At 55.1% G+C, this 23,536-nt stretch overlaps 4 protein-coding genes across 11 annotated transcripts in view; 1 reads left to right on the top strand and 3 right to left on the bottom strand.

Moving 5' to 3' along the window:
* Pc (pyruvate carboxylase) overlaps positions 1-16,285 on the top strand; it is a 108,858-nt gene extending 92,573 nt beyond the window's left edge. For all 5 annotated transcript variants that reach the window (XM_021151256.2, XM_085834189.1, XM_021151255.3 and 2 more), the window contains 12 exons: positions 2,338-2,500; positions 4,507-4,689; positions 12,190-12,334; positions 12,575-12,664; positions 12,744-13,122; positions 13,562-13,802; positions 13,924-14,173; positions 14,384-14,628; positions 14,718-14,897; positions 14,971-15,219; positions 15,428-15,568; positions 15,648-16,285. In XM_021151256.2, coding sequence (XP_021006915.1) covers positions 2,338-2,500; positions 4,507-4,689; positions 12,190-12,334; positions 12,575-12,664; positions 12,744-13,122; positions 13,562-13,802; positions 13,924-14,173; positions 14,384-14,628; positions 14,718-14,897; positions 14,971-15,219; positions 15,428-15,568; positions 15,648-15,896 — 2,515 coding nt within the window. In that variant the 3' untranslated portion in view covers positions 15,897-16,285. The remainder of the gene's footprint in view (positions 1-2,337; positions 2,501-4,506; positions 4,690-12,189; positions 12,335-12,574; positions 12,665-12,743; positions 13,123-13,561; positions 13,803-13,923; positions 14,174-14,383; positions 14,629-14,717; positions 14,898-14,970; positions 15,220-15,427; positions 15,569-15,647) is intronic.
* Positions 6,414-9,797, bottom strand: Lrfn4 (leucine rich repeat and fibronectin type III domain containing 4). Of its 2 annotated transcripts, XM_021151262.3 has the most exons (3): positions 9,586-9,797; positions 7,777-9,135; positions 6,414-7,256 (listed from the first exon to the last, which is right to left on the bottom strand). In XM_021151262.3, exons 2-3 carry the CDS (start codon positions 9,123-9,125, stop codon positions 6,695-6,697), a joined length of 1,911 nt encoding a protein of 636 aa, XP_021006921.1. In that variant the 5' UTR covers positions 9,126-9,135; positions 9,586-9,797; the 3' UTR covers positions 6,414-6,694. The 2 variants fall into 2 exon arrangements, with proteins under 2 accessions (XP_021006921.1, XP_021006923.1); XM_021151264.3 differs by lacking the exon at positions 9,586-9,797 and having other exon boundaries at positions 7,777-9,293.
* A 290-nt stretch (positions 16,286-16,575) lies between the features above and the next one.
* On the bottom strand, positions 16,576-19,613 carry Rce1 (Ras converting CAAX endopeptidase 1). 3 transcript variants are annotated; one of them, XM_021151265.3, is made up of 8 exons: positions 19,417-19,613; positions 19,178-19,280; positions 19,002-19,085; positions 18,677-18,755; positions 18,008-18,175; positions 17,819-17,890; positions 17,500-17,575; positions 16,576-17,236 (listed from the first exon to the last, which is right to left on the bottom strand). In XM_021151265.3, exons 1-8 carry the CDS (start codon positions 19,599-19,601, stop codon positions 16,876-16,878), a joined length of 1,128 nt encoding a protein of 375 aa, XP_021006924.1. In that variant the 5' UTR covers positions 19,602-19,613; the 3' UTR covers positions 16,576-16,875. The 3 variants fall into 3 exon arrangements, with proteins under 3 accessions (XP_021006924.1, XP_021006925.1, XP_021006926.1); XM_021151266.3 differs by having other exon boundaries at positions 17,500-17,562; XM_021151267.3 differs by having other exon boundaries at positions 19,002-19,081; positions 19,417-19,581.
* Positions 19,614-19,824: 211 nt separating this feature from the next.
* Positions 19,825-23,536, bottom strand: part of Top6bl (TOP6B like initiator of meiotic double strand breaks) — a 74,044-nt gene continuing 70,332 nt past the window's right edge. The window contains exons 14-15 of the mRNA XM_021151260.3: positions 21,161-21,239; positions 19,825-20,159 (exon numbers count right to left, since the gene is read on the bottom strand). Coding sequence (XP_021006919.2) covers positions 19,825-20,159; positions 21,161-21,239 — 414 coding nt within the window. The remainder of the gene's footprint in view (positions 20,160-21,160; positions 21,240-23,536) is intronic.

The raw sequence follows: 23,536 nt of genomic DNA, 5'->3' as shown, positions 1-23,536 counted from the left end.
AGATGCTGGGAGCCACACCCAGGTCCTCAGCAGCTGCCGCACTCTTAGCTGCTGAGCCATCTCGCAGCCTCTAGAATGTTTGTGTTTGTTTAAAAACTTGCTATTTGCTCAGACATGGTGGCTCACACCTTTAATCCCAGCAGAGACAGACACATCTGGCTAGCCTTATCTGCATAGTGATCTCCAGGACAGCCAGAGACCCTATCTCAAAACAAAACAAAACAAAACAAAATTTGCTATTTGTTGAAGGCATCCCCCAGACATTATTCTTCGTGAGTACTTTTAATAGCAGTAGACTGTTTTACTATCTGCACTGTAATAATTCAGCTACCTTGTTTTCTGTTGGACAGTGCACTGCTCTGCCTTTTGTGGTTCAGGGTATGTCTATAAACATCTGTCCAAATGTAAGCTGCAGCTTCCTATAAGATTTGTACCAGTGTATTTTCCTACAAGCTTTGGGTATGGACTTAAAAAGAAAATCTACTTATTTTATAAACTGTGAAAATTGTTTTCATTATTTCAAGATACATATTTTGAGCCATGTAAATATTAATCTTGGGCATCAGACCAGTCCACCTTTCCATGGAACATTCCTGATCTTTTCTCCTTGGCCGAACTCAAGACTAATGATGCTGCCTCCCACGCGCTGTCTTTGCCCACAGATGCCTGACTCCCTAGAGTCAGAGCCGGGGTCACAATGATGCTCCAGCCTTGTTCTCTAGTCAATTCCCTGGTGCTGCTTCACCAAGATTAGCTTGCTCGGTATCAGGGTCCCCACACCTTAAGCCATGTGCAGGGTTGGTTAGCTGTGGCCTGTCTGACCCTCAGCTCCTCTGACGGGGAGTACTACCGTGGAGATCCACCAAGCAAGCAGGGTCAGTGACCTGTTGAGAGTGCCATGGTGGCCATTATTACCACTGTGCTTTAAAGTTGACACTGAGTACTGAGGACAGTCTGCCAGTACAGTACTAGTCACGAACCTTAGAGACAATTCCTTAGACCTGGAGCGCCTGTGCTGACGGCTCTTTACCTGGATTTAGCACCATCTTTAAGAGTGGCCATAGCTCGGGGTAGTCTTTTATTCTTTTATTCGTTTTTTTTTTTTAAAGTTCTCTATATTTTTAATTAGGTATTTTCTTCATTTACATTTCCAATGCTATCCCAAAAGTCCCCCCATACCCTCCCCTCCACTGCCCTCCCCCCCACTTCTTGGCCCTGGCGTTCCCCTGTACTGAGGCATATAAAGTTTGCAAGACCAATGGGCCTCTCTTCCCAGTGATGGCCGACTAGGCCATCTTCTGATACATATGCAGCTAGAGACACGAGCTCTGGGGTACTGGTTAGTTCATCATGTTGTTCCAACTATAGGGTTGCAGATCCCTTTAGCTCCTTGGGTACTTTCTCTAGCTCCTCCATTGGGGGCCCTGTGATCCATCCAATAGCTGACTGTGAGCATCCACTCCTGTGTTTGCTAGGCCCCGGCATAGTCTCACAAGAGACAGCTATATCTGGGTCCTCTCAGCAAAATCTTGCTAGTGTATGCAATGGTGTCAGCGTTTGGAGGCTGATTATGGGATGGATCCCTGGATATGGGAGTCTCTAGATGGTCCATCCTTTTGTCTCAGCTCCAAACTTTGTCTCTGTAACTCCTTCCATGGGTGTTTTGTTCCCAATTCTAAGAAGGGGCAAAGTGGCTCAGGGTATTCTTATATAACCATGCAAACAGGGAGCGCCTTCTGCTCTACATGTGCCCGAGGTCTACCCTTGCAGGCTTCCATCTAATACATTTCCCTGTCTTCATTTGTTTGCCTTTTGGTTCTGGTTTGTTTGTTTGTTTGTTGTTTTTTAGATAGGGTCTCATGGGGCCCACACTGGCCTCAAGCTTGTTAAATAGCCAAGGGTGACCTTGGACTCCTAATCTTCCTGCCTGTACCTATCAATACTGAGATTACAGACACATACTGACATATCTGGCCTTGTGATTCCTATTTTGCAGTCTGCCTGCACACACAGTGTAGCCCCCATTCTCCAAGAGTGAGTGTTCCAACCCTGTGACAGTAACCTCTGCCTATACTTCCAATTTTGGTGTCACAGGGAGTCAGGAATTAGCAGACCTTAGGACAGGGCAAACAGAGGACAGACTTTGGGAAGTAGCTATCAGGAGGGTGAAGGGCAGGTAGGCTTGTCTTCTGGACTCGCAGTGTAAACTGTAGAACCATCAGGTAGAGCCCAGTGCTGCTGAGAAGGGTGCAGCAGCTCTGGCCCTGTGAATCGCAGACCCCTGCCTCCATGCCTCACCTCATTTTCCTCCTTCCCTGGTGTCCTCCTCATTGGCAGTGTGGACCTGGTCCATGCTCAGATCCATGTGTCCGAAGGCCGGAGCCTGCCTGACCTGGGACTGCGGCAGGAGAACATCCGCATCAATGGCTGTGCCATTCAGTGTCGGGTCACCACCGAGGACCCTGCACGCAGCTTCCAGCCAGACACTGGCCGCATTGAGGTAGGTGACATTTCAAGTGTGACACTCGCTCCAGCCTGGACTGAGATCTTTCGCTGCCTCTTCATGGTGTCCAGGTTATCACCAAGGGGCCCAGTTGCAGCTGGCTTAGAATACTTGGGAACCCAGTTCTGTCCTAGAGTAAGGGAAGAACATTCCACAGAAACCTAGCAAAAAGTCAGCAGATCACCTGGGCATAGGGACAGACCAGCGTAGGGGATCGTTGTGAGCCCCCACATGTAATGTTTTGGTCCTGGTGCCCTAGGAACCCAAAGCCTCATTGTGACAAACCCAGAATGGCTGATCCTCTACCCAGCCTCTGTCAGAGGTGAGGGGTAGCTGGCAAGGCAGGACCTTGTAGGGAAAAAGAGGGTTGTGGTCTCTGTGGGAGAGTGAGTGAAGCAGCAGGTCCCTCGGGGAAAGCAAAGGAGCTCTTCAGTGGGTGGCACAGAGGAGCAGTTTACCTTAGCTCTGCCGATCCCCCTGTCAGGGTTAGAGCCTTTGGGCTCAGCTGCCTCTGTCCCTTCGATTCCCAGTCTGTGGCTCCAGCCTGGTCACTCACCTTGCATGTCAGTAGCCCTGTCTCCTGGTCAGGGGATGCAGGATAGAAGTTCAGGATGCAGTTAGAGGCAGTCAGGGTTGGCACTGGTGTCCAGGATACAAGGATGTCAAATATGAGCATAAACCAGATGCCAGAATTGCAAAAATGTCCAAAAGTAGCATGGTTAAGTATGAGGCAGAGTTGGGGTGCTAGGTCAGTTCTGATGACCTTGAGGGCCCAAGGGCCACCATAGCTGACCGCCTGCATTCATTTCTGAGTTCCCGGGTCAGGCAGCGTTGGGTTGGTGCTGCCCTATAGCCCTGGCTCTCCTGCCCTTGGCTGACACCAGGGTTCAGCTGCCCGCTGCTGGGCTACTGCACCTCTCCACCTCCACCTTCCCAGCCAGGGGCTGCCTTTCGAGATGGTCACCACAGGGTATTTTTAGCTGGTAGTTCCTGCACACAGTTGAGTGTCCACCCTTAAATATTGCATGAAGTTCTTTACTGAACACAGCTTATGTCCTTAGCAGCAGAAGGGTAGATGCTGAGAGTGTCCCCAGTCCAGTCCCTCTGGCCTCTTCTCTCCCTCACTTTCTCTGTGAACTTCAGATCTCCCACCTGCCCCATGCCTGTCATGAGCACTCACCTGTGTGCAAACCCCTTAGCGGCCATCTGTATCTGCTGCTTCCCCTCTGTTTGCCTCTCGCGCTCCCTGGATGGGTCGGATGCATATTTCATCTCCAAGTCTTTTTCCCACCCCCCTGCTCTTTCTCCCACCCTCCCCTCCACATTAAACACTACCACCACCACCACCAACAGCAGCAGCACCAAAAAACAAAAACCAACCAAACAAAAAAAACCAAGCTGGGTGTGGTGGTGCCATCTCAGCACCCAGGTTGAGGCAGGAGGCTCATCATGAGTTCAAGGCTAGCCTAGGCTACATTATAAGGCTGGGCGGGGCTACAAAAAAGCTGGTCTGTCTCAAAACCAAAAGGAAACCTAAGCAGTGGAATCCTTCCTCGGTCAGCCTGCCCACCTCCTGTCCTTGCTAGCAGCCTGTGGCCTGTGCACTTGTGTGTGTGACCCAGTGCCATCTGGGCAGGGACTTCTCTGCTGCAGTGAGCTGCTGTGTGTGCTTCTCTGGAACAATGGCGGATACAGGATGGGCCTCCAAGGAGGGTCGCCAGGCACGTGGTGAAAGGTCAGGTTCTGGCCCTTCCCACCTGGGCTGCTAACTGGGCTGAGCATGTCTGGGAGCCTGGCAGGGCTGGGCACTCCTCCCCTGTCTCCTCCTTGCTGCAGTACAAGAGTGAATGCATAGGACTCAGAAAGGCTGGAGCCTGGGTCTGTTGGCAGAAGTAGAAAGAAACTTGACTGGTCAGTGATGGGCTGTCTGGGTACCCTTGAGCTCAGCGCTCCGGGGACCAGTTTCCATCCCAACACTGACCTGTGCTTCCCTCTGGCAACAGGTTTTCCGGAGTGGTGAGGGCATGGGGATCCGCCTGGACAACGCCTCTGCATTCCAGGGCGCTGTCATATCGCCCCACTATGACTCTCTGCTCGTCAAGGTCATTGCACACGGCAAAGACCACCCCACAGCTGCCACCAAGATGAGCAGAGCCCTGGCCGAGTTCCGTGTCCGAGGTGTAAAGGTGAGGTGTCGCGCTGTCCCCCACCTTTGCCCACAGTGGGCCCTTTTGGCCGGGTGTTACCGAGGGGCAGGTGTGTTGTCTGCCTCGCTCTTGCTTTACTCTTATTGAAGTGGCTTCAGCCTCAGTGGCACAGTAATCTCTCCTGGCTGGACTCAGACTGCTGGTGCCAGGGCCCTGCTGGGTGTCTGTCTAAGTATGGATTCCTGGGTGAAAGCTCTAGCCCTGACAAGGAAGCTCAGACACTCTGCCAGCTCCTAGCAATCCTGGCTTCCTGGCATCTAGAGTGGCAGTTGCTTCAGAGTAGCAAGGGGCAGGGCTCTGGCCACAGTGGCTGGGCCTCTGCACGGTCACAAGATCCTCATGGTGCCTATTGCTTCCTCGTTGGGCTACTTCTGTAACTAGTTTCTGCAGCTACAGACAAATTCACAGCCAAGAAATGTTATTGTCCTTTAAGCCAGCACCTGCCCACGTAGGGTGGGGCACACTTAGGTATAGACTCAGGCCCACAGCCCCTGTTGAGTTCTTCCCTCCTCTAATAGAGGCTCCCGTGGGTGCTCTGGCTGTGTGGGCAGAGGTGGGTGCTGACCGCTTACAGTCCTCTCATTCTTGTTAAAGCTTAGAGGCTTATGGCTCCACTGTGCCAGTGCTGGCCCCACAGTGGCCAGTCATTTTCCTCTCTGTTCACAGGTTCTGTCAGTCACCATAGTGGGCTCAAAGACTTTTTGGAAAACCTTGTGGGAGGAAGGTTTTGAGCCTGTCCAGTGGGGTAGGGCAAAGAAGCCTGTCTCCTACAGCCAATCTTGGGAAAGAGTGGGTTCCTAGATGCTAGGAACCTTCTGGTTCCATTGGGGGCAGGGGTATGCTGTAAAATCAGTTCCTAACGTCCTAGATTCACTGCCTTATGCTCTGGGACCTGGCTTTCCTCTGGCTGATGAGGGATGGGAGGGGTTGTGGGGTATACGCTGGGCTGTCCCCTGGTTTGAGGTTGTGCCAGGTACCCTGAGCCATGCAGCCATACCGCCTGTCCTGTACCACAGTGACTTCAAGATTCCAGCATCCTCTTGTAGCCGTGAGAGCAGCGACAGTAGGGTTCATGACTACAGGTCTGGGGCCTGTTCCTGTCCCCTTTCTGCACACATCCTACCCTGCATCTGCCCTCTCCTGTCTCCCAACTATTGCTTATGTCCTGCAAGCATTTCTCTAGGTCAGACACAGGTTTGTTATGGTGTCAGAGGAGGTTGGGTGTGTGAGAGCTTGGCTGCAGTTGTGGGCACAGTAGATGCTGCTCAAGCTGCTCAGCTGCCAGTATCTACTGCACTTTCAGTAAGCAACTGGGTGCCCATGTAGGACTCATCTGAGCACTGTGGGGCCCAGCCAGGCATCGAAGCAGAGCAGAAGTCAGCTTTCCCAGAAAGCCTACCATAGAGCTACACATCTTAGAACAGCTATCTCACTCAGGCCCAGGGAAGCACAGGGCCTTCCAGAGGGTCCTCGACTGATGCTGCCTTCTGGCAGGGCCAGCAGACACCAGACTCCAACTCTTGACTGCTACCCTGGGCTTACCATAGACTAGCTGGGAGTCTTGGGCTATGAGAACCATCTCTGCTGGGCCTGGTGCTTTTAGCCTTGACACCTACGCTCACCTGTGGACCCCTAACAGCCTCCCTTCCTCCCTCCCAGAGACCAAGCAGGATGAGACGAAAAACCAACACTGAAGTGTCCCCAACAATTTTATTATAAATAGAAACAAGACTCCCTCTTGGTGGCTGCAGCCCCTGCCTTGGTGGCTCTGAGCACCTGTTGGTGGGACCTGTCCCTTTAGTCTGGAGGCCAAAACCAAGGAAAGGGTTTGCTGTCCCACCAAGTACATGGGGGCCTGAGGTACTGAGGATAAAAAGCAGAATGGGACCCAGGGCCGTGCTGCCCACCCAGGCTGGGTGCTGCCACCTGGGCCCAACAGTGGCACTGCTCCTTCCTCAGGGCACATAAGAGGCTGCCCTTTCTGTCACACCACGCTCTCCTCCAGCCGCTCCGCACTGCCCCCCACCCCCCGACACCCAGCTCCCAGCAGCCCCCCATGTACAGAGTGGCTCCGCCGGGCCCAGGCTCCTCCCAGGCGCCTGGCATACCCGTAGCATCCTCCGGTGTCTCCTAGGTCCAGGGAGCAGCTGCGCTGAGGACGAGGTGGAGGGCTCCGTGGTGGGTGGCTCTTGGGCATGGGGCTGGTGCCACCATTGGTCTGGGATTGGACATGGCTGAGTTTGAGTGGGAGGCGGCCATTCCCAGCTCCCCGGCCCCGAACCAGCAAGGCCACAGTGAAGACCAGTAAGGCAGCCACTAGGACGCCCCCCACTGCCACAGTCAGGGTCCCGCCCAGCACATGGGCCTGTAGGGCATGGCACAGGGGGGTGGCTGGTAGCGTAGAGAAGTGGGCACAGCCCAGCAGTCTAGTGGCCGTGAGGTCGGAGGGCCCAGCAGCAGGTGACAGGGCCAGCAGGCAGAGGTCGTAGTCAGCACCGGGAACCAGGTGCTTCAGCAGGAAGTGGTGGCTGGAGGCTGGTACAATCCTGCAGGCAAGGGCAGGTGGTCAGAGCCCCAGGGTGGGGTACAGCCCCCATCCCCATCTTTCAGGTTTGCCCTGGACAGCCCCTGAGGCCTGTAAGGCCCTGTCCATACACACAGGCCTGCGCTTCCTCAGGAAAGCAGAAGCAATGGCAGGCATCCATGTGTACCACCAGTGTCAGGGCAGAGATGGGTGGGGCATGTGCAGACACAGGCCTCAGGTAAGAGGGGTTGGGGTGGGGGATGGAACCAAACAGAGGCAGAAATACCCAGGGTGGGGGTCGGGTGCTTTAGCAGACACCCAAGCTGCTATCACTGATGGTTAGGAAGGCTGGCACACACAGCCTTACCTGAGACCCCTTATAAAAGCAGCCACATTCCTCTGCCCAAGCCAAGAGTTTAGAAGTAGAGGAGCAGGCACAGGCCTGGAGGGGGAACAGGCAGACCCTGGGGATACAGGTTGAGCAGGGAGGGAGGCGCAGTGAACAAAGCAGGCTGAAGGGCGTGTGCAAGGCCCATCCTCACCGGTAGATGAGGGTCTCATCCTCGCTGCTGTTGTACTGGATTTGGAACATCCACACTGGGTCAGCTGGCCGCCCCAGGCCCCAGCTCACCAGGCCAGAGGTGGCAGTCACCTCCGTCACTTGCACTGCTGGTTCAGATTCTAAAGTTCCCTCGCCTTCGGCAGCAGTTCTAGCAGAAGCAGCAATGTCCGAAGGCCCAGGACGGCCCCCCTCAGCACTGGTGTTCCCACCATGGGGCAAGGCCAGTACCCGGAGCTCCACTCGGGCTGTGGCCTCACCAGCGGGGTTGGTGGCAATGCAGGTATAGGCTCCTGCATCTCCAGCGCCCGTCACCCCAATCTCTAGGGTCCCATTGGGGAAAGCCCAGGCTCGAGAAGAGTTGCCAACCAGCCTGTCATCAGGGCCAACCCAGTGCATGGTAGGTACAGGGTCACCAAGGGCCCTGCACCGGAGGGTGGCCCGCTGGCCCTCTAGCACCCACAGGCGCTGTGTGTGCCGGGCAATCAGCGGAGGCTCACAGGAGAACTCTCCCTCAGGCACTGCCCAGAAGTAGCGGCCTGCCAGGGTTGGTGGAGAAGCGCAGGTTTCCAGGTCATCGGGCCGGGCCAGCCGCCGCAGCCACAGCAGCTCACAGTTGCAGTGCAGTGGGTTCCCGCTGAAACTCAGCACCAGGGGAGAAGGTGAGGCCTCAGCATCCCGGCCTCGGGAGAAGAGTGGATCAGGTGCCAGGGTGGCCAGGCGGTTGGAGGTGAGGTCAAGGCGGGAGAGCTGGCTGAGCTGAGCAAAGACACCTGGGGGTAGTGCATCGATGAGGTTATGGTCCAGGTTCAGGGTATGCAGGGCAGGCATGGAGCCTATGCCAGCCCAGGGAACCTGCCGGAGGTTGTTATAGGACACATCCAGGTCCTCGAGACTGTCAAGGAAGTCGTCGAAGGCCCCGGGGGCGATGCGGCCCAGTTGATTGCCACTGAGAATGAGATGCTGAAGGTTGACAGGCCCCCGCAGGCTGCTGCTGCCCAGCTCCACCAGCCTGTTGCCATCCAGGTGCAAGGAGCGCAGGCTCTCCAGGTCCCCAAAGGAGCGAGCCCCAATGCGGGTGATGGCATTTCGAGACAATGTTAGGTCCACCAGCCCTGTCATGTTGCGGAAGTCAGGTGGTCCCAGGGCCTGGATGAAGTTGTCGGCCAGGCGCAGTTCAACTGTGCGCCTGTCCACGTTGGGTGGCACAAACAGCAGGCCTCGGTGGGCACAAAGGGTGCTGAGTGACTCCGACAGGTTCTGGCACACACAGGGTAGCGGGCAGGCAGCGGCTCCACTGGCCAGCAGCAGCAATAGGAGCGGCGGGGCCATGGTGAGTGCCCTGTGGGAAAGGGCCGCAGCCCCAGGCACAGGTGGGGCTAGGGCACGTGCCCACTTGTGCCCAGGGCACAGTCCCAGGAACCAGTTTCCAGAGTCTGAACCGGGGAAGGTTTGGGTAAGAGGCTCACAGAGGACCCCAGGGAGAAAAGATGGCTGGGGCTGCAGACTAGGGCCCCCCCCAGAGTAAAGGTCACATTTCCCAAGCAGTTGAAGGGAGTCCAGGTACTGGGAACAAGGTAAGGCCTGAGGCAGGAAGTGGAGGAGGGCCAAGAGCAGGGAGGGTCCGGGAACTTCCTTCTGGCATCCTCTGGAATGGCTAGCCCCCTCCCCCCTCCCTGCCTTCCCCTTCGTGGCAGAGGATGGCGTCCCCCAAATCCCTGGCGTGGACTGTGGCTCCTCCCCGGGCGGGCCTCCCTCTGAGCCCTGTCGGGGCGGGGGAGGGGGGGCTCACCTGGTGTCCGTCGCTCAGGGGGCGCGGGCTGGCCTCCCCGCGGACCCAGCCGGCCCCTGCCGACTCCAGGCCGCTCTCTCGCCGGGGCGAGGCCGGGCCCGCCAGCCGCGCGCCCTCCGGCCCATGGCGCTCGGGCCCTCGGCCCCGGCTCTCTCGGCTCCCGGCACCTTTTCTCCGCGCCGTTCGCGGTGGCGGCGGCGGCGACAGGCAGGCGGGTGCGCGCTGGCGGACGCGCGCGCCGCGAACACGCACGTGGAAGGTGGACCGGGAGGGGCACAAGGATCCACCCGGGCCCCAGCCGGGCTCGGGAGGTCACGGGGACACGCGGCCACTGCAGCGCCCACGGGTGGCGCCCAGTCACGCCCGAGGCCCGGCCAAACCCTCCGCTCTGCCCCACGGCGCTGCCGCAGCGCACTCACCCTGGCACGGGCGCGCGCGCCCTCGGCCACCCTGGCGCCCAAGCATCCTGCAACCGCTCAGGCGGGCGCCGCGGCTCTGCAGACAACCAGACAAAGCGCCAGCTCTAGGCCTCTTTACCATCTCCCAAAGACGGGTCTTTGTCACATGTCTCTGGGCACCCTCCCCAACACGCCCACATATGCCCACATTCCCGCACCCACGGGCAGGGCCGGGTGCAAACCCGCACTGTTACTGGGACCCCCGCGTTCGCAGACACACACTGAAGGTCACAACCGTTCTGCATCACCGCGTCACGTGAAGAATCCCCCACAGGCCCGGGCCCTGGAGGGGGGGTGCGGGCTGGGGTGGCGCCCCCAACAGGGCTTCTGCGGGTGGGGCCTGAGGGCTTGGCCAGGGGACTGGCGTCGTGCCCCGCCCCACCGCGCCCCTCCCTCCTCTGCTCCGTCTCCCTCCCGCCCTGCCGGGCGCTCCCCAGCCAACCGGCCTCCGCCTCCGGCTGGATTGGTCTGTGCTGCGCGGTTTCCCAGCAGGCTGGCTGTGGCACGCTGTTTGAAGCTGTGCGTCAGTGGTCCTCTCCGTGTCATAGCTCCGCCTCCCCTCTCCAGAGGGGCCTCCTCCTCGGGAGTGTGGTCCGGACGCTCTAAAATGTGAGGTGGACTCAGAGCCTAGTTGGGTATCGTGTTTGTCTCCCAGGAGTGCTTTCACTTAGTTGGGATAGGAAGTTACCACCTCCTGCGGGGCATCTTCTCGTCCCAGGCTACCTGGACCCCATCTTCCTCTTCCCCTCCCTCCATACCTGAATCTAAGGAGTGCGTGGGTGGCAGGAACTAGGGGAGAAAGAGATTGGATTTTAGTCCTGCCTGGTACAGCTGCACAGCCTTGAGCAAGTTACTTAACTACAGAAGCGCTTTTCTCATGGAGACCCAGGGCTGTTAATTGCCTGTACCATTCACACCTAAGGAAACCCTGCAGCTTGAGGGGCCTAAGTCCTTGCAGCTGGAAGCCAATGCTTGGTTTGTTGCTGGGACACCCGAGCTGTTGCAAAAATAATTTGGATCTTTGGTCATCTGTGACATGAGGTGGTGGCAGGTACTTCTTTTTCTTTCTCTAGAGTTCCCATTCACTCCAAATATACACGTATTCTAGTATCTGCCATGTGTTAGCCTGTTGTGGAAGCCAGGTGGTTCCTGGCCCTGTTCCTACTGCCAGGGAGCTTCCCAGCAGAGGCAATGGTGGGAGGTCCAGTAGTCGCAAAGGGGAGGAATCTGCGTGGTGGCTGGGGACTTTGAGGGTCCTTCTCACCCTTATGCAGCCCTGGGTTCTTCAGATGGTTTTACAGTTAAGTGCCATGCTTTGGTCCCTTTTAGGGGAGGGTGCATGGGCAAGTTTCCAGGAGACAAGCAGATGCAAGGCCCTGACAGCTGGGTCCTGCTTTGTAATCATTAATGACTCCCTATCAGAAGCTGGTGGGCAAGGGTGACTGTATAGAGGCAGCTTGGGGGAAATGTGTGGGTTGAGCAGAAGACATTAAGAGTACAGGATTTGTCATGAGACAGGGGTCCAGCATGCCCAGCCACACAGGAAAAGATGGATAGGCAGGGTAGAGGGCAAGGTATCCATCTAGCAGATAGGCTGGGAGCATGGGATGCAGGGCTTGCTGAGCTCCATGGGAGTGCAGATGTACTGGAGATGGTCCACTTGGCTCCGGAGACAGAGGCTGTCACAGGAGCAGCAGGTCCTGATCAGGGTGTCCTAAGGACAGTAGCATGTGAGAAGTGGAAGGGTAGAAGACGAGGTCAGGAGAGAGTGTCTAGGTGGGAGCTGTGAGCAAGAAGATGGGAGGATGCCTTTGGAATTAGCAGGAGGTGGTCTCATGAAAATGGGTTCAAGAAGCGTGGCTGGCAGGGGCTAAAGGGTGCTGTGTGCTGCTCCCGGAGCAAGGTTCTAGGCCACGGGAGGTGTTAGATCTTAGTGTGAGGACTCAATCATGAGGGGATGGCATTGGCATATGTTCTGGGGTGAGTAAAGATGGAGGGTGTGCATCTAGCCCCTGGCAACTTCAGGGATTGCTGGAGGAATGCTGGTGAGGTGGGGGAAGCCTCAGTGCTCCAGAGGAGCACCTGGAGTCTCCCGTTCCCTCCCTCAAGCTGCCTAGTGACCCCTCCCTCCGCCTCTGTCTTGCAGACCAACATCCCCTTCCTGCAGAATGTTCTCAACAACCAGCAGTTCCTGGCAGGCACAGTGGACACCCAGTTCATCGATGAGAACCCGGAGCTGTTCCAGCTCCGGCCTGCACAGAACCGGGCCCAGAAGTTGCTGCATTACCTCGGTCTGCCTGCGCCGCCCTTCTCTTTCCTGCTGACTTTTTCTTATCTCCCACCCTGTACCCCTGCCCTTGTTAAGGTCCTGCACCCTCCTTTCTGTCCACATGCCCCTTATTAGGTTTCCACTGCCTAGACCCAAGAGGCCCAGGTGTCCTGGAGAAAGCCCCCTTCCCAGAACCCACTACTCACACTGCTGCCCTGGACTCCTCCGAGCAGCCCTGACCCAGTGCCCGCTTTCTCCCCAGGACATGTCATGGTGAATGGCCCTACCACTCCAATCCCTGTCAATGTGAGCCCTAGTCCTGTGGACCCTGCTGTTCCTGTGGTGCCCATAGGTAGGTTGAGGTCCATTTTTAACATCGCAAAGGGAGGTTGCTGCCGTAGGATAGGCGTTGATGTTCTTGTCTACCCTAGGCCCACCTCCAGCTGGTTTCAGGGACATCCTTCTACGAGAGGGGCCAGAGGGCTTCGCCCGAGCTGTGCGGAATCACCAGGGGCTGCTGTTGATGGACACAACCTTCCGGGATGCCCACCAGTCACTGCTGGCCACTAGAGTGCGCACACATGATCTCAAAAAGATTGCGCCCTATGTTGCCCACAACTTCAACAAGCTCTTCAGCATGGAGAACTGGGGAGGCGCCACGTTCGATGTTGCCATGCGCTTCCTGTATGAGTGCCCCTGGCGGCGGCTCCAGGAGCTCCGGGAGCTTATCCCCAACATCCCGTTCCAGATGCTACTGAGGGGGGCCAATGCTGTGGGCTACACCAACTACCCTGACAACGTGGTCTTCAAGTAAGCCTGGGTCTGCTGAGACCACACAGCAGTGGGCTCCAGAGAGTCTTTGGCTGTATCCTCTGGGGACCAAACAGAATTTCAGAGGCAGAGCAGTTAGGGCTTCTGGGTCTCTGTGGCAGCAAACACTGAGGGAGAGGACTTGTCCCAGGAGTCACAGCACAGAACTGGGGTTGAAACGGCCTGAGGGCTCTCTGCTCAGCGTTCTCCTCCTCAGCTACCCTTCCTTGCTAAGAATCTTACTGTCCTCCAGGCTCAGTCAGGCTGGATGGCTCTGCCAGTGCCAGTCACTTGGTCCAGGCTGTCCTGGAAAAGGCCTTGCTCACAGTTTGAAATACCCACTCCCCTGCCAGGCCACACTTCATTCCCTAGGGGCCAGGACCTAGAGAAGGAGGTACAGGAAGTCAGGAAGAATTCACCGATTTTTCTCACCTGCCAGGTTCTGTGAGGTGGCCAAAGAGAATGGTATGGACGTCTTCCGAGTCTTTGACTCCCTCAACTACTTGCCAAACATGCTGCTGGGCATGGAAGCAGCAGGCAGTGCTGGGGGCGTGGTGGAGGCTGCCATCTCGTACACGGGGGACGTGGCTGACCCTAGTCGCACTAAATACTCACTGGAGTACTACATGGGCTTAGCTGAAGAACTGGTGCGAGCTGGCACTCACATCCTGTGCATTAAGGTACCAGGGCCTTTTACCCGTCTCTTCCTCTCACCCTCCCACGATACCCACTGTGGCCTGCAATACAGGAACGCATCAGGTCCCTCCTCACCATAATTCCTTCTCCTCTTCACTTTTTCAGGACATGGCGGGCCTGCTGAAGCCTGCCGCCTGCACCATGCTGGTCAGCTCCCTCCGGGACCGATTCCCCGACCTCCCACTGCACATCCATACCCATGATACATCAGGGGCAGGTGTGGCAGCCATGCTGGCCTGTGCACAAGCAGGGGCTGATGTTGTGGACGTGGCAGTAGACTCCATGTCTGGGATGACCTCACAGCCAAGCATGGGGGCCCTGGTGGCCTGTACCAAAGGGACTCCTTTGGACACAGGTAGGACAGAGGAACAACTTAGGGCCACGCCCCTTTCAAAGTCATGAATAATCCCAGCGAAGCCTGGCAGTCAGATGCCTCACTCTGGCCTGGCCGCTGCCTCCTCCCACCCAAATTTGAGATGAGATCTGAGCTAACGCTGAGTTCTGGAAAGGACCCCTGGGAGTACTGGAACATTGCCAAGCTCTCCTGACTCTAGCTTCCCTGCAGAGGTACCCCTGGAGCGTGTGTTTGACTACAGTGAGTACTGGGAAGGGGCTCGGGGACTGTACGCAGCCTTCGATTGCACGGCTACCATGAAGTCTGGCAACTCCGACGTGTATGAGAATGAGATTCCAGGGGGCCAGTACACCAACCTGCACTTCCAGGCCCATAGCATGGGGCTTGGCTCCAAGTTCAAGGAGGTCAAGAAGGCCTATGTGGAGGCTAACCAGATGCTGGGGGACCTCATCAAGGTGAGCAGGGTCCTTACCTAATGACCCTGCACGCAGTGCTACTGCCTCTGGGCCTAGCATCCTTATTACCAGAGATCTTTTCTCTTCAGGTGACACCATCCTCCAAGATTGTGGGGGACCTGGCCCAGTTTATGGTGCAGAATGGGTTGAGCCGGGCAGAGGCAGAAGCTCAGGCAGAAGAGCTGTCCTTCCCCCGCTCTGTGGTGGAGTTCCTGCAGGGCTACATTGGCATTCCCCATGGGGGTTTCCCGGAGCCCTTTCGCTCTAAGGTAGGGAAGGTGCATCATGATGAGACAGGGGCTGAGTACAAGAACCTGGCCTGACCCTCTGCTTGCTCTTCAGGTGCTAAAGGACCTGCCAAGAATAGAGGGGCGGCCTGGAGCCTCCCTCCCTCCCCTGAACCTGAAGGAGCTGGAGAAGGACCTGATTGATAGGCATGGGGAGGAGGTGACCCCAGAGGACGTCCTCTCTGCAGCCATGTACCCCGATGTCTTTGCTCAATTTAAAGACTTCACGGCTACCTTTGGCCCCCTGGATAGCCTTAATACTCGTCTCTTTCTTCAAGGACCCAAAATTGCAGAGGAGTTTGAGGTCAGTGGTTCTTGTGTTTGTCTTCATTCAGCCCCAGGGCCTACAGTAGCCCTGTCATACAGCTCCCAAACGCTATGCACAGCTTTGTGAGCTGGAGAGCAGAAACAGTCCTGTGTGACCAGGGCTGGGCTCTCCTCACACACACCTGTGCGATCCAGGGCCTGTGGTCATGACTTACTCTGCCTTCTGTGGTCTGCCTTCTCTGCAGGTTGAGCTGGAACGGGGCAAGACCCTGCACATCAAAGCCCTGGCTGTAAGCGACCTGAACCGTGCTGGCCAGAGGCAGGTGTTCTTTGAACTCAATGGGCAGCTTCGATCCATTCTGGTTAAAGACACCCAGGCCATGAAGGTATAGTACCACCAGAGCCAGTCAGGTGGTAGGGATTGGCCTGACCTGCTGTCTTATGTCGTCTCTGTCCTGTTTGCAGGAGATGCACTTCCATCCCAAGGCTTTGAAGGATGTGAAGGGCCAAATTGGGGCCCCGATGCCTGGGAAGGTCATAGACATCAAGGTGGCAGCAGGGGACAAGGTGGCTAAGGGCCAGCCCCTCTGTGTGCTCAGCGCCATGAAGATGGAGACTGTGGTGACTTCGCCCATGGAGGGCACTATCCGAAAGGTTCATGTTACCAAGGACATGACTCTGGAAGGCGACGACCTCATCCTAGAGATCGAGTGATCTCACTCCAGCCTGGCAGCCTGGTCAACCCTACCCCAAGCCTCTCAACAGAAGCTGTGCAGCCAGGGCAGGCCCAGGCCAGCCAGTACCTGAGAGTAGGAAGGCCAGGCCCTTGAGGTCCTGTCCCATGGGACAGCATACACACTACCTGCAATGGCCCGCCCATTCCCTTCAGCTATTTGTCCTTTTCTTACTGGCAGGTAGTTGCTCACATATTCATCTCTTGCCAAATAAGGGTCTGCTCCTCGTGGGAGACTACAGGTGTACAGTAGGTGGCCTTGTACCTGGGGGAGGTGGTTTAGGGGTTCTACCTCTGGGGGTAGAGGGAAGACCTAATTCACAGGTCCTGGGAAATTTGCTCAATAAAAGTGGCCTTCCCTTGCCCTCCACACTAGGTCATGTACAGTCTACCCCACCCTAGTGACAGTGTGGTATATTTCTCTCAAACTCCCATGGATCTAGGCCAGATCTGCTGCTGCTTTTTTTTTTTTTTTTTTCTTTAAACTTCCTAGACCTTGGTAAAGTAGACCCCGCAAGCCTGTCTGTCTAGTGTTCACGGGGTGCTTGGACCAGTCCTATCCTCTACTGTTGGGAGCTGCCTGCCAGGCTTACCTGCCCAGGTAGCTGGGACAGTATACATAGTCCCAAATACACAGAGTCCCAAGGTTCCAAGACCATGTTACCCAAGTTAAATCTCTTTAATATCCCAATACAAAGTCTTGATGCAAAAAGACAATGAGAAAACCCTGGGAAGTTGAGAGGAGGGGTTTTATAAATAAACCCACCGAGCAGCTTTTCAAGGGGGGAGGGGGGACGCAAAGGAGCCAGGGAAGCATCAGTCCAAAGAGAGAGTCCACAGCTCCTAGGATTTGCCTTGTCCCCTCCCCTCCAGTTGCTGCTCATCCCCCTTCGAGAGGGGCTGCACCCTTTGGATATCTGCTCCTTTCTCTTGGTCCCTGGGAGTCAACTAGCTCTGGCTTCAATCCCCTACAAAAATTCCTGAGATCTCGGGGACCCCAGCCAGTCCCTCCCTTGCAGTATTCCTTGGTAAGGAGGGGCTGGAGAGCCCATCAGAGTTCACTGGAGTGCACAGAAGAGTGACCGTCAGGAGCACAGTAGGGTCTCTGAGGCCCCCGTTCGTTCCAAAAGCAAACAAAGAGGAAGGCTGCCATAGAGCTTGGGGTCTGTCAGGGGTTGAAGCAGAAGCAGGAAAAGTCCCACACCAAGGGCATAGCCTGCCAGCAGTGGCCACTTCTGTGGATGCTCCAGGGCTGCACACACTGCAGGGAAGCCCATGTAGTTGCAGAAAGAGTGGCAGAGAACCGGCCCTATCAGGTGTCCTGGAGAGAGAGGGCACAACATGTGAAGCAGCTCCCCCCCCCCCACTGGCCCTTCTAGTTAGTGACCCGCCCCCCCCAACGCCACATACTCATCTGCCCCCATGTTATAACCTCTGCTTCCACCTCTCAGATCTTAAGAAGCTGAGGGCCCTGGCTTAGACTGTCTCTAGGAATGTGGTAAAAGAAACAGTTGCATCCAGTGTCCCCCTTCTCCCACCCACATCTGTGGGCCCCTGGAGACCCATGAAAGGCCGAGGACCAACCTGTGCGGATGAAGAGGAAAGCTGTATAAGCACCGAAGACAGCGGTGTAGGAGAACTGGAACGCTGGAGATGGAGGCTGCGAGTGACCACAACTGCATGCCCACCCTACCCCAGCACTGCACATCCCACAGCCAGAGTCCACCCATTCCCCTTGGCAGTGGCTGCCTGCCCATTATGTGTGGCTGTTCTCTGTACCCCACCTTCCGTAATTAGTGGGCCCCGTCCAATACTTATAGCTCCAACCCTTTCTGCAGAGTGTCTATGAGGGACATCAGAGCACCCCACCCCTTGACTGCCTCTGGAGCTCTCCAGGCCTCACCTGCAGACAAGACGATATTTCCCACACTGCTTTGGCGGAAGCGCAGCTGCTCAATAATGTGGTGAAAATGGGCTGGGAGGAAGGTGAAAACCACATATGCCTCTGGCTTGCTACCTAGCTCCCCCTCACCCAAAGCCCCATTTTTAGCCCTCATGCTGGGAACATCATTGCTGGACGGGCTAGACTCACCGACTCCAAAAAAGAGTGGGCAGGTGAACACAGCAGGGCCCAGACCTGTGCACGGCGCTAGCATGGGCAGCATGCAAGCCCTGAACACCAGCTCCTCTGTCAGCGGTGCAATAACTTGGTTTCGTAGCCAGCGCATGTCTGTGAGGCAGCGGGCCCAAGAACGAGGGGCTAGAGGGAATGTTCAGGATAAGCAGTGAGTGCTTGGTTACTAGAGACATCTGGGCCCTCTCCCACAGGTTTACTCTAGCCAAAATCAGTTTAGGAGAAACAGAATCAGAATGGGGAAGGGAACCAGCCTTATCAGACCGAATTACAACGGCTTGAGATGACTGACAGCAGTTAGGGAAGGCAGCAGTAGATGAGGGAGTCACAGTAAATCCCAGAGGCACCCAAATTTAACCAAGGCCAATCTTTGGGGAAGCCAAATGATGGGAGAGCAGGGGAAGATGCTGTCTGGCCCATATCAAGTGCTGTTTGGGGTCCAGAAAGGCCTCCTTGAGTATCACACTTACAGGGTACCCAGCAATGTAATCCATTTTACTGATGTGGAAACACACGCTGAGAGGTGACATCTCACCTCTTCAGTCCAGATCACACCATCTCACTGACTCCTTTCCCCAGTGTTCTGGACTGCCTGTGCCTACCTTTTCCTCAGTCTTGAAGACTCACCCAGGACAACCTTCAGCCCATCTATCAGGTCACACGGGCAATCCATAGAGAGCTGCATCAGTGGACCCAGGAAAAGGATCTGGGGGGAGGCAAACATAAAATGAAAGCCTTTTACCACAATCCAATGACCTTGCCCACACCTATGCCCTTGGTCAGCCTCACCAGACCTCAGGTTTCCTGAGTTCTAGGGTTTCCCAGCCATGTACACCAGGGGCTTAGGGGGCCACATCATAATTCCTGTCTTCCATCTGCCAAATGCTGTACCCAAGCAGGGCACGTCATTACACTAGTGTCAACAGAGTTGGAAAAATAAAGCAGGACTCACCATAGTTAGCAGCAGGGGCAGCAGCGCTGCTGGGAAAATGCCCTCCAGTCTGAAGCCCATCAAGGTAAGCAGTGATGTGCCTGGCTGAGCCACAGGAAAGGGGGCATCAGTGATGTTCCCTCCCACAAAAATCTAGATTCTTCCCCTAGCTGCCCTGTGCCCCACCTCCTTCGCACCTGGATGCCAGTGAGTTCCCTCCAGAGCAGCACGCAAAGAGGGGACAAGCTGGACACTACCAGGACACTGGTGAAACGCCGCTTGATAACAGCGGGGTGGTCCCTAGGGAAAGGGACAGTAAGTTCCAGGGGGCCTGCAGCAACACGCCAACGCGGCCCCACCCCCGTCCGGCCCAAGCTCCGCCCGCAGCCCCGCCCCACGAGGGCGCAGATCGCGGCCGCGCGCGCATCCCCCGCACCTGGGCAGCTCGCTCTTCCACACGTAGAGGCTGCCCACGTAGGAGCAGGCGAGGCTGAAGCAGGAGAACACAGACACCCAGCAGCACAGCCCTGGGCCCGGGCCGCTCAGCGCGGCTGACTCGGGCTGCCGCTCTGGCCGCGATACCGACAGTAAACGCAGCCCGTCCCCGCCCAGCGCCGCCATCACGCCCGGAGCCGTGGCGCGCGGCAGTGACGCGACGGCGCGGGTGACGTCAGGCGGCGGCGCGAGTTGCCGGGTCCCCCGGGCGCCCCTCCCCTTGCACTATAGTTGACACTGTGTGCTTGGAGCGGCTTTATTGAAATACAGAAGGCGTGACACGCGTGTCCCGGGCTTCCTTGGCTTGCTGGGCGTCTCAGAGCGAATGCTTAGGACCTGTGTCCCGGATTCAGCCACTCGGACAGATTGGCGACCTCCTGTAGCCACAAGTCCTGCGGGAGCAGAGGAGGCGGTGGTGAGGACCCGGCGGTGGTAGCTCAGGCCCGCACCCGCCCTGCTCTCGCTGCGGTACCTCCAGGCCGCTGTCTGCCGCCTGGGCCCTGCCGTGGGCCGCTTGGGTCTGCGATCCTCTAGCAGTGAGGGAGGCCTCGGTGAGCTCGCGGTCGCGCGTGGCGGATTTTGGCGGGCTCAGGTCCCTTGCTGAGCCCAGAGCTCGCGATTCTTCCCTGCCATGGTTGGGGCTGCCCCTCTTAAGCCTCTTGTTTTCTGCTTGCCCGATGGATTCTAGGAGAGAACAAGCCCATTTCATCTTACTCCCGAAGATTTGTGCCAATGCTACAGAGATTGTTGGGGCAGGGGCATCGTTCTGAATTAACTCTACCGCTCCACCTCTCCGGATGAAAACATTTCAGTGCCTGACTTCCCATGATAGGAGACATCTAACTTTCCGCCCAAACTAGGTGATATGCATTCCAAGTTCCTCTCTGAAACCAAGCTTTGCTTCGGGCAATAAGCAACTCAATCTCTCTCTGGTATTGTTCTAAGCAGTTACTACAGAGGCAGCTTTTTGTTGTTGATGTTCAGACAGATTCTCTTGAAACCCAGGCTAGCCTTAAAGTGATCATCTTGCTTCTAACACCCAAGTGCTGGAATTAGACACTCGTGAACATGCTTTAGCTCAGCGGTTCGCAACCTGCGGGTCGCACATCAGATACTTACACTGTGGTTCATAACAGTGGCAAAATGACAGTTAATTAGTAACAACGAAGATAACTGTATGGCTGGGGATCACCACAACACGAGGCACTGTATTAAAGGGTGGCAGTATCAGGAAGGCTGGGAACCACCATTAGCTTATCCGTAGTAGATCCACGTTTGGAAGAACAAACAGGGAGGAGGATCAAGCTCAGGGTATTGACAAGCAAGCAAACTCTGACACTGAGCTACATCCCCAACCTCGCAGGTGCAGATTTACAGAGTCTTGCCTTGGCAGATTCCTCCTGAGTAGGTCCCTGGGGATATCAGTCAATGAATGCACGTTTCTCTGGAAAAGCTAATGTGCACATACTAAGTACAACGCACAAGTCCTATCGAGTAGCTTTAAAGTAGGAATGCATGCTGTTGCTACTCCAAGTCCCTCAATCCCTGTGGAAGGCAGCCAAATCCCAGGTGGCAGCAGCATGGCTAAAGTGGAATGGGATCGGTGGAGAGTTGGACCACTCCACACCATGAATTTTATTTCTCTGATTTCAGTCCAGGGCTTACCCCCAAAGCTAGAGACTTACCTTCAGGGAATTCCTGGCCAATATTCTTGTGCTGGTCTTTGGTGTTCTGGGCCGAAATGTTTTTCTCTGGAGTCAGGTGCTTTAACAATTAGAAAGTAAGTCCAAGTGAATTCTGCAGAAGTCTGAGTGACCCTTAGTGGGACGTGTGGTTTGGTTTATATGGATGTTTTCACCTGGAACTCCCTCATCCTCCTGACTCAACAGTCTCTACTTGGCCTCCAGCTTTCAAAGCACCCCCCTTCTGTGGACCCTTGTACAACTCACACTGTAGCCATTCCCAGCACATCCCTGAGCCTCAGGCTCTGAAGGGTGGCACTATTCATCATTTCATGTGTTTATGCCCATCTTTCTACTCCAGGGTTACTATGTGTATTTGTAACTATGTGAACTGTGTGACTACAGGAGAGGTGTTCAGATCCCCTGCAATTGGAGTTACACTTTGACAAGCTGCCTGATGTGAATACTGGGAACCAAACCAAACCAATAGCAGCATGGTCCCTCTTACACACAGCCATTTCTCCAGTCCCTTTTTATTTAGTCTTGGCCGTCTGGAACTCAGTATGTGGTGTAGAACAAGCTGGGCTTGAACTTGCAGAGATCCTCCTACCTTTGCCTCACAAGTGCTAGAATTAAAGCCATACACCACAATCCCTGGCCCTGTCTTTTTTTTAAAATTAAAATTCTTTGAGACAGGGTCTCATATATCCCAGAGCTGACCTTTAATGTCTGATCATCTGTCCCTCTATATACACGTACACTTAGTTAAAAATACATCTTTTAAAAAGATGAAAAAATAAGTGTTTGCATGAAAGCTGCAGGAGCACACCCCTAGCACTTCATAAAATGGCATAGTAGCACATATGTAATCCCAGCACTCAGGAGAGGGAGACCGAAAGAGCAGGAGTTCCTCAACTACAGAGGAAGATAAAGGCCATTCTCAGATACACAGTGAGACCCTCCTCCCCGCCCCCATACCTGTAATGTCTACTTCAAAGAACACCAAGGGGAGGGGAGAAGTAAGCCAATAGAAGGTGGGCAGGGCTTTGGGAGAGAAGCTGGGTTATGTGCAGTTCAGCCGTCCCAGTGCTTGTTTTCAGTGTGATGGAGACCTCTGGAGACTGGGGGGAGGAGCACACAGCACAGTGACTATCCTTAAAAGCATCAAGTTGACACTTTCAAAGGGAAGTCTTAGGTAAGAATTACACCACAGTACTATGCATTCTACGATACACTGCTTCTTGTTTCCCCCTTTAAGACAGTTTTGCTAGATAGCTCTGTCTGTCCTGGAATTTACTATGTAGGCCAGGTTGGCCTCTGTCTTCTAAATGCTGGGATTAAATGTGAGAGCTACCTGGCATCCTCATTACAGATTTTTATGTTCTAGGAGCTCTGCAGTTACAGTTATCATCATCATTTCTGGGGGATCCCACAGTCTCTCCTCAGATGCACACACATGAGACTCACTGTGTATTAATACAAATTCCAACTTCTAAGTAATTCCATTCTGAGGAACACACAGGGACAAAGATCACCCTCAAACCAGCACAGTTTCAGTTCACTCTGGCCTGGGAAATCGTGTGTAACACACGTCTTTGTCTTTTTCCTTTTAGAAACTGGTCTTACAGAGGGGTGACCCACTTGAGATGGCTAACACTGTGAGCCTTGCATGCCTATCGGTATCTGGGTCCCCAGAGAGACAGCCCAGTCCTTTAGAGAACTGCCATTTCTCCTTAAACTATAGATGGGTTAATTCTATATCTGGTGAGTTGGCTAGTTACTATGGAAACAAAGTAAAAGGAAAAAAAAAAAAAAACCTGACCTATCGCCTTGATCATGTAGTTTGTAGCTGAAGCCACTGGGGGCCGCTATTGTGCCACCAATGAGTTAACACAAAGTGGCCTCTAATAGAAGGAAGGACTAATGACAATGGATCTGTGCACTCATTCCCTGGCCTTGCCACCCAGCCCTACAAAGGCACAATGTGATCAGGCTTTGAAACCCTGCCAGTTATTAGCCACGTAACCAGCAAGGTGTGAGTTTCACAGCCACCTTATTTATAAGGTGGAAGATAATGACCTAATTCAGAGCATCTGTGTTGAGACGGAAGTGGAAATACAGATGAGGCATTCTGTAAATACTCCTTTCTTTCAACATCATTGAGTTAAGTGGGCCACAGATGGCCCTGAGGCTGTGAGCCACCACTAGAGTCAAAAGGTAAAGAGCTCAGATCAGTTCTTTCAGACTTCACTGGGATGTCAGAGAGGTCCAAGCAGAAGATCAGAAGCAGAAACACCCCAGAGCCTGAGGGGATCTTCCTGGGTTCTAATGATGGCTCAGGCTGTGTTCTCAAGGTGTTCCTGGTTGAAGTAATGACAC

The sequence above is a fragment of the Mus caroli genome, unplaced genomic scaffold, assembly GCF_978045245.1.
Source record: "Mus caroli unplaced genomic scaffold, Mus_caroli_1 scaffold_20, whole genome shotgun sequence".
NCBI classification, from domain to species: Eukaryota; Metazoa; Chordata; class Mammalia; order Rodentia; family Muridae; genus Mus; species Mus caroli.
This window is presented reverse-complemented; position numbering and strand designations above follow the sequence as displayed.

Excerpts from the sequence above, each read along its gene's own strand:
- Lrfn4 (XM_021151262.3), bottom strand. The coding sequence starts at position 9,125 with ATGGCCCCGCCGCTCCTATTGCTGCTGCTGGCCAGTGGAGCCGCTGCC. Across the intron at positions 7,257-7,776 it reads GATGAGACCCTCATCTACCG|GATTGTACCAGCCTCCAGCC; the intron begins GTGAGGATGGGC and ends CCTTGCCTGCAG.
- Rce1 (XM_021151265.3), bottom strand. The coding sequence starts at position 19,601 with ATGGCGGCGCTGGGCGGGGACGGGCTGCGTTTACTGTCGGTATCGCGG. Across the intron at positions 17,891-18,007 it reads CCCACTCTTTTTTGGAGTCG|CCCATTTTCACCACATTATT; the intron begins GTGAGTCTAGCC and ends CCTTCCTCCCAG. Across the intron at positions 17,237-17,499 it reads TTTCCTCTTCATCCGCACAG|GACACCTGATAGGGCCGGTT; the intron begins GTTGGTCCTCGG and ends CTCTCTCTCCAG.